This window comes from Onychomys torridus, chromosome 6 (genome assembly GCF_903995425.1).
Source record: "Onychomys torridus chromosome 6, mOncTor1.1, whole genome shotgun sequence".
In the NCBI taxonomy this organism is placed as follows: Eukaryota; Metazoa; Chordata; class Mammalia; order Rodentia; family Cricetidae; genus Onychomys; species Onychomys torridus.
In genome coordinates this window covers 68,329,882-68,338,660 of record NC_050448.1, presented here as the reverse complement: position 1 = coordinate 68,338,660, position 8,779 = coordinate 68,329,882, and the positions used below count along the sequence as shown (strand labels likewise).

Genomic DNA, 8,779 nt, shown 5'->3' with positions numbered 1-8,779 from the left:
ACATAATGCTGTCTTCTACAAAGTCCATGCTCAAGAACCACAAGTCAAGTTAAGAAATAACTACCATAACCACAATAATGTTTTAATTGTTAATTGATTCATGTTATTCATGTTGTTCCTCATTCATAACTATCTTTGGACGTGTCAGGCACTGGAGAAAGTAATGTTCAGAGGGATCTGGGCATCAGGGCACATGTAAATGGTGGAGGCTCAAAGAGAAAGTGAGATGGGTGATAGATAGATGATAGATAGACATAGATAGACAGACAGACAGATAGATAGATAGATAGATAGATAGACATATAGATAGATAGATAGATAGATAGATAGATAGATAGATAGATAGATAGACATACATATAGATAGACAGATAGATTAGATGACAGATGATCACCAGAGAATGAGTTGCAATAAACAATAAATATGTATCTTCTAAATATGTAGTCACTACAACTATTCATACATAAGTGCATATCCATCTTTGTAAGAACTTTGGTTTACAATAAATTTCAACACTTTTCATTATAAGAATAAATATATGCAAATTTAAAACACCATTTTGTATAAAGTCTGTGGCTCTGAGGGACTAAGGAAACATTGAAAGGGGAGGAGCTTTGAAAAAAACAGCACAACCCCGTTCCTGGGAAGTATTTAGGACATGTGATCTTAAAAATCACCTGTTGCCTATGGTAAAGTCCCTATTACCTATTGTAAACATGGAGAAACAGATGTTAACAGTCCAAGCCTTCTCTCCTCTCTTCATTTCTCATCTTTGATCATCATCTTTCTTCAGTCATAGCCTCCAGAAATCCCAAACTCCACAAGAATATGAAGACAAAATTTTGGCTCTGTTTCCTCCAACAGTCTCATTCTTCTTCAATCTTATGATGTCTTCAGCTGAGTTCTCATCAGAAAAAAACATCAGGGAGGCTATTTAAAAGCAGATTAAAAAAGAAAACCAACTAGTAGATTCATTGACTTTAGAAAGAACTGTACTTCACTTCTTTGTATTCTCTGTAGACATCAATTATGCAAAATTCTCTGTAGACTGTGAACTTCATATAGGAATGACTTATGTCAATCATGTCTATTTCTCTTAAATCAATATATATATATATATATATATATATATATATATATCTTCCCCCTACACAGGTCATTTGTCAGAGAGCTACCATGTACAAATCTTCCCATCAGCCACTTTTCTTTTTCTTGTTTTTCATGTTCTTCATTTTTGGTGACACTCCATGACTTTCACAAGCCCTTTAACAAATAATTTTCAGTGATATTCCAATATTTTAGGTAAAGAGGGATAATGAGACATGATAAATAGATTTCAAAATCACATGTCTGCATAACTGTCCTAAGCTGGGTCCAGTGACTAGGATTTTGGCTGTTTAATTGTCTACACTGTGTGACATAGTCATATAGAGTAGCAGAGTACAGGGATGAAAAATAGACAGAGATACTCTTATGGCTGGGATCCTTGAGATGTGAGATTAAGGGTGATAGGAATCTACTTCTTAGCCCCATGCTTGAGTCACAGTATAAGTTGAATGTAGCATCCACAAGCCCCATGGAAGAAGGCTGGTGAGAAACATTTGATCATTGCCAGTCACAAGATCATGTGGGTGTCAGTAGGCAGGGCTACCATGCCCAGCCATTGCCTCACAGCTGGGGCAGAGCCCAAGATCAGAATAAAAGGGCTAAGGGGCAGAGTATCTCCATTCACTCACCTCCTGACGTACCCAAGGATCTTGTTCAGCCTTCCATCTTGGTAAGTCTTCATTGGGGGCAAGAGCATGGACAGTATTAGAGGGAAGCTGAGAGGAGAGCTGGAGGGAGGCTTAACAAGACCCTAGAGCCTAGAAACCACACTGACAGAGCACAGAAGAGGGTGGGGGAAGAAATATGGGAGGAAGGAGGTGGCCAAAGTGATTTTGATGCCATGAAAAGCAATAGAAGTAACTGGGTAGCTCTGACTTCTGAATCTGGAGAGGATAATATGCCATTCAGTGGAGGAGTCCATCAGGATGGGAAGCTGAAGTACAGAGAGCTGTGGACCTTGATAGGCTTCAGGAAGAGGAGCTCTCCTCTGCTAACACATCCCTGAGACAGCTTCTAAAGAAAGACTAGCAGTGGAGACAGGGTACCAAAGGATCTTTGGGACTGGAAAACACAGAGTCATGGATTTGGAATTTGATCACAGGTTGCTCAGAATTTTTAAGATACAACAGCACAAGATTTGTCATGTCAACCAGTCAACTTGAGGTGTTGAGATGAGTTCAGATGTTCTTGAAAGGAGGGACCAGACCTGGTTCATGTATGCAGGAACAGATAAGTTAGGTCTTTTATTAAAGGGAGTAAGATCACTGATAAATAATCACCATTTTCTTCTCATAATAATAATCATTATCATCATCAATTTGGGAAGCTTAGGCAATCAATGGAAATCTCATAACAATCTCCATATCACATGCAATAGTAGTAGATCAAGCCCAATGGCACTGTAAAAGATGTCAATCAGAGAAATGTAAGTGGTGGAGGAAATTATTCTGAATATGTCTTCAGACTGTGAGATCTACAAACTTAAGGGTTACAGGAAAATGAATTTTTAAAAAGAATAAGCACCCCTTTTCTCCTCTCAAAACTTATAGGATAATTTTGGCTCTACAGGCCAGTATTGCAAGGTCCTTGGGATTTGTCTGAAATAAAACTATTGAATATGGAGTTTCTATAAATAACATTGGAATTTAGAGGTGGATAGGCTGCCCCAGGATCCTGGGTCTGACATATGTGTGACTCTCCCACAGCTTCTGAGCACTGACCAGCCAAGATGTCCTGCCAGCAGAGCCAGCAGCAGTGCCAGCCCCCTCCCAAGTGTGCCCCCAAGTGCCCTCCCAAGTGCCAGACTCCAAAGTGTCCCCCCAAGTGTCCTCCCAAGTGTCCTCCCAAGTGCCCCCCTGTGTCTTCCTGCTGTAGCCTGGGTTCTGGGGGCTGCTGTGGCTCCAGCTCTGGGGGAGGCTGTGGCTCCAGTTCTGGGGGCTGCTGCAGCTCTGGGGGTGGTGGCTGCTGCCTGAGCCACCACAGACCCCGCAGATCTCTCCGTCGCCATCGTCACAGCTCTGGATGCTGCAGCAGTGGTGGCAGCAGTGGCTGCTGTGGCAGCAGTGGAGGCAGCAGTGGATGCTGCAGCAGTGGTGGCAGCAGTGGCTGCTGTGGCAGCAGCCAGCAGTCTGGAGACTGCTGCTGACCTGAGTGAGCCATTAATATTTTAGACAAGCAGTGGGGAAGGAAGTCATGTTCAAAGACCTGCCCTGGACTTTTGTTCTTCTCTCTTCCTGCTGTCCTCAGTGTCCTGGGGTGTGAGATACTGTAGTTTTTGAGGAAAGTACTGAATGTCTCTCCTTGTTAAAGGGCCTGTCTTCTCTGTTACAAAATAATAAAGTCTTCCCTAACAATCTTCTCTTGACTCTTGATCATTTAACCACAAGTGTCTTACAGATCAGCTTTGCCAGTTGAGACTCAATTGTTCCAAAGATGACTCAAAAGCCCGAATCTGTGTGGAACAGTAGCAGGTCAACCCACAGTGTGTGGACAGTGGCTCCTCAATCATCCTTTCTGCATACAGTGATGATCATTCTCTCTCACATGTTGTCCTTTGGTTTTCTTGTCTCTTTATGGATACATATCTGTTTTTTATTGCTTTATAGCTTTTACTCCATTGTGTTAATAATTATGATGGCAGCATTTCTAACAGCTAGTATGATGTGAGAGCTCAGCAACATCTAGAACATCTCACTGTAGTGAAAATTGCTAACAAGCCATGTGTCCATTACATAGCAGGTATTTAGCTGATTATTTAGACAATAAGCTATGATGTTTGATTCCAACTTCTACACATAGTGAGAATTATCTAGATGAATCATAAGACACATAATTTAAAAGAACAACCATAAACTTCATCAAAGAATTCAAGGAGTTTAAAGAAGTCACAAAGCTGAAGTTCAATGAACTTCAAACTAGTAAATGTCTGAGTGAGGCCTAAAGAGACAGACACGTAAAGCTGATGCAACCTACAAAGACAATCCAGGATTTGAAGATTAAGTTCAAAACAGAGATTAAACATTGTAGAGGACTCAAGCTGAAATGAAGATGGAATTGAAAAACCCAATAACACCACCAGAAAACTCAAGGAAAATCACTACAAGTAGAATGGATCAAGCAGAAGACAGAATGTCAGGATTCAAATATAAAGTAGACAATCTAGATCAGCAGTTCTGCATGTGTGTCATGACTCCACTGGCAAACCTCTATCTCCCAAAATATTTACATTATGATTCATAACAGTAGCAAAATTACAGTTATGAAGTAGCGGCAAAAATAATTTTATGGTTGGGGTCACCACAACTGTTTTAAAGGGTTGCAATATTAGGAAGGTTGAGAACCATTGATCTAGATTAAATAAGCAAATAATAGTAAATAATCTAGATGAAATAAACAAGGATTATTAAATGTTTTTTAAACCACTGGGGAAAACAACTTGTAGGAAATGTAGGACACCATGAAAAGAACAAATATTCTAATTATAGGAAAAGATGAGGGAGAATTCCAGGCCACTGGATAGATCAGATCCTTAATGAGATCACAGGAGAATACTTACCCAAACTAGGGAACAACACACCTTTGTAGATACATGAAGCACATAGAACACCATATACAAGAGTAGAAAAGAAAACCCCCATGGTATGTCTTAGTTAAAAACTAAGTATACAGAACAAAAAAGTGTATTGAAAGACAAAAGACAAAAAGCACAAGTCACATATATTCTGATAACTATCAGAATAACGGCTGATACTCAATATAAACTGAAAGTCCAAAGACCTGGAGCATTGTATTCCAAGTACTGAAAGCTCACAACTGACGACCTAAAGCAATGTACCCAGTGACACTATCTGCTACAATTGATGGAGAAATTTTTCTATGATATGAAAGGTCTAAAAGTCTAATCTTTGGGAACTAGAGATGGCTCAGAGGTTAAGAGCATATGTTATTCCTCCAAAAGACCCAAGTTTCATTCTCAGCAGCCACATCAGTTGGCTCATAATCATCACCTTTAACTTGAGTTCTAGGAAAGTCAGACTCCTCTGGCCTTGGTGTTCATCTGTACTCTTGTGAGCACACACACACACACACACACACACACACACACACTCAACATAATAAAAGTTTTATTAAAATCTAAAGAAAATATAGGAAGCAATATTTCAGAATGAAAAGAGGAATGGACATAGTCAATAGACTGTGAAACAAAATATGAAACCATAATTAGAAGAACCAACAACAAATACAACACAATGACAATTAACATATACATTTCTTTTTCCCCTTTTATTAAACATTTTTCTTATATAATATAATCTGACTACAGTTTTTCCTCCCTCTACACATCAAATTCTTTCCCACCTCCTCTCCCATCTGTATCCACTCCCTTTCTGTCTTTCATTAGAAAAGAGCAGACTTCTAAGAGATAATAATGAAACAAACCAAAATGAAATATAATAAGATAAAACAAAATCCATCGTATAGAAGTTGGACAAGACAAGCCTACAGAAAAATAAAGAACCCTAAGAGAAAGCACAAGAAACAGAGACACACTTGTTTACACATTCAGGTGTCCCATAAAAGTACTGTATTTGAAGATACATACATACATACATATATGCAGAGGAGGTCCTGGTGCAGACCTGTGTAGATCCTGTGCATGCTGCGTCAGTCTCTGTGAGTTCATATGAACTTTGAACTTTGCTCAGTTGTTTTATAGAGCCATGTTCTCCTGGTGTCCTCTGTCTCCTCTATCTCCCCAATTCCTTCTGCCCCCTCTTCCAAAAGGTTCTCCAAGCTTTGGGGGTTGGGATTTGGTGGAGTCATTCCCTTTAGAGCTCTGAACACACAAATTTCAATGATACCTTTAAATATTAATGGTATCTACTCTCCAATCACAAGACATAGACTGGATGAATGGATCAAGAAAAAACAAATCCATTCTTCAGCAAAAACATATGTTAGCTTTAAAGATAGGAGAAGTAGTTTCAATGTATATTTCCCTGATGTCTGAGAATTTTGAATATTTCTTTAAGTATTTCTTAGTCATTTGAGTTTCCTATATTGAGAATTCTCTGTTTAGGATATGTACTCCATTTTTTATTTTGGTTATTTGTTTTCTTGATATCTAATTTCTTGAGTTATTTATATATTTTGAATATTAGTGTGTAGTTGGTAAAAATATTTTACCATTCTGTAGGCTGCCACTTTTTCTAAATGATGACGTCCTTTGTCATATGTAAGATTCTCGGTTTCATGCTCCTTTATATTAATTATTGATCTTAGTGCCTGTGCTAGGGATGTTCTGTTCAGAAAATCTTCCCTTCTGCCAATCAGTTCACTATTTTCTCCTCTATCAACTTCAATGTATCTAGTTTATGTCAAGGTCTTTGACCTATTTGGAGTTGAGTTTTTGCAAAGTAATTAAGTATGGCTTTCTTCAGATTCTTTTACATGTAGCCATACAGTTTGACCAGCACCAGTTGTTGAAGATGCTCTTTTTATTCCAGTGTGTATTTCTGACCTTTTTTTTAAAATAAAAAAAATCAGGTGTCCACAAGTGTTGTTTTTCTTTTTCTTTTCTTTTTATTCGCTTCTTTCCTTCCTTCTTTCCTTCTTTCTTTCCTTTTTTTACTCTTTGAGGGGCCCACCACCCAGCTCCCAAATAAATACACAGAGATTTATTCTTACTTATAAATGGCTTGTTTCTAGCCAGTTTTTTTCTGACTTAAATTAACCAGTTTCTCTTCTTCTACATTTTGCCTCTGGACTTTTTCATTTCTTTATTCTGTATGTCTTTCTTCCCTTCTTACTTTGTGGCTAGTTGTCCGGCAGGGTAACTGGTCCCTGGCATCCTCCTCTCCTCCTTTTCTTGCTCCTCCCTTGTCTCTTCTCTTAAACCTGGATTTCTCCTCCTATTTATTCTCTCTGTCTGGCAACCATACATGTTTCTCTCTCCTGCCTAGCTATTGGTCATTCAGCTTTTTATTAGACCAATCACGTGTTTTAGACAGGCAAAGAAACACAGCTTTACAAAGTTAAGCAAATGCAACATGAAAGAATGCAATACATCTTTGCAGCAATAAACAAACATTCCACATCATAAACAAATGTAACACACATGAAACGAATATTCCACAACACACAAGTGTGTGGATTTAAGTCTGGGTCCTCTGTTCAATTACATTGATAACATATCTGTTTTTGTATCAATACTATGGTGTTTTTATTAATATAACTTTGTAGTACAATTTGAAATCAGGGATGATGATACCTCCAGTTATTCTTTTATTGTTCAGGATTATTTTAGCCATCTGTGTTTATTTATGTTTCCATATAAAGATGAGAGTTGTCCTTTTAAGATCTGTGAAGAATTATGCTGGAATTTTTATGGGGATTGCATTGAATCTGTAGATAGGTTTTGTTAGAATGTCCATTTTATTATATTAATCCATAAGCATATTTCAATATCTTCTTCAATGATTTGGAGGTTTTATCATACAAATCTTTCACTTTATGGTAAAAGACACCCTAAGATTTTTTATATTATTTGAGACTATTGTTAAAGGTGTTGTTTCTCTGATTTCTTCCTCAGACCATTTTTCATTTGTCTATAGGAGAGCTACTGATTTTTGTGAGTTAATTTTGTCTGTAGCTACTTTGCTGAAAGTGTGTATCAGCTGTAGAATTTTCCTGATGGAAGTTTTGGGTCACTTATCTATACAATCATACAAATGAAGATACTTTGACTTCTTTTTAAATTTGTATTCCTTTGATCTCCTTTAATTGACTTACTGTTCCAGCTAAGACTTCAAGTACTATATTGAATAGGTATGGAGCAAGTGGATAACTTTGTCTTGTCCTGATTTTAGAGGAATTGCTTTAAGTTTTTCTCCATTGTAAGTTGATGTTGGCTATAGACTTGTTGTAAACGGCCTATGTCATACCTCAACATTTTCTTGCTTAGAAAGTCGACTTGTAATGGCTGTTTCTATTTCACTAGGATGTATAGTTTGGTTTAAATTGCTTAGCTGATCTTGATTTAACTTTGATAAGTGCTATGTATCTAACTAATTATCCATTTTTTTAGATTTCTCAGTTTGGTGGAGTTTAGACTTTTAAAGAATGTCCTTATGATTCTCTAGATTTGTTCCATGTCTGTTGTTAAGTTAAAGTGAGAAATCCATGGAATCTGCTTAAAGGGCAAAGGAATTTATTAAGAAAGAAAACTCACAAAACAGAATAATTGTCGCAGGGTCATGGAAAAAATGAGTCATGATCTCACACTGTTCTTCTGCCTGGAGACTGTTCCAGCATCCAAATCCCATGAAGGAGCAAAGAGAGCTGCATTTGTGCATCTCAGGTTTTAAGGGTAGCCAAGAGGCCACACCTCAGGGGCAGGACCTTCAAGGTCATAGGCAGGTAGAGCAGTTACCTGCCACATCTCTAGGGCTGTACTTCAGGGTCATAGAACAGATATCCACTACATTATGTTCTCCTTTTCATTTATAATTTAGTTAATTTGCATAAGGGTTTATTAATCTTATTTATTTTCTCAAAGAACCAACTCTTTGTTTCACTGATTATTTGTATTAGTTAGTTTGCTTGTTTCTATTTTATTTATTTCAGCATGAGTTTGATTATTTCTAACCATCTACTCCTTTTGGGTATGATT

At 37.7% G+C, this 8,779-nt stretch overlaps 1 protein-coding gene across 1 annotated transcript; it reads left to right on the top strand.

Moving 5' to 3' along the window:
* Positions 1-2,836: 2,836 nt before the first annotated feature.
* Positions 2,837-3,253, top strand: LOC118586192 (late cornified envelope protein 1C-like). Its single transcript, XM_036191343.1, has one exon. It carries the CDS (start codon positions 2,837-2,839, stop codon positions 3,251-3,253), a length of 417 nt encoding a protein of 138 aa, XP_036047236.1.
* The last annotated feature ends 5,526 nt before the right edge of the window (positions 3,254-8,779 follow it).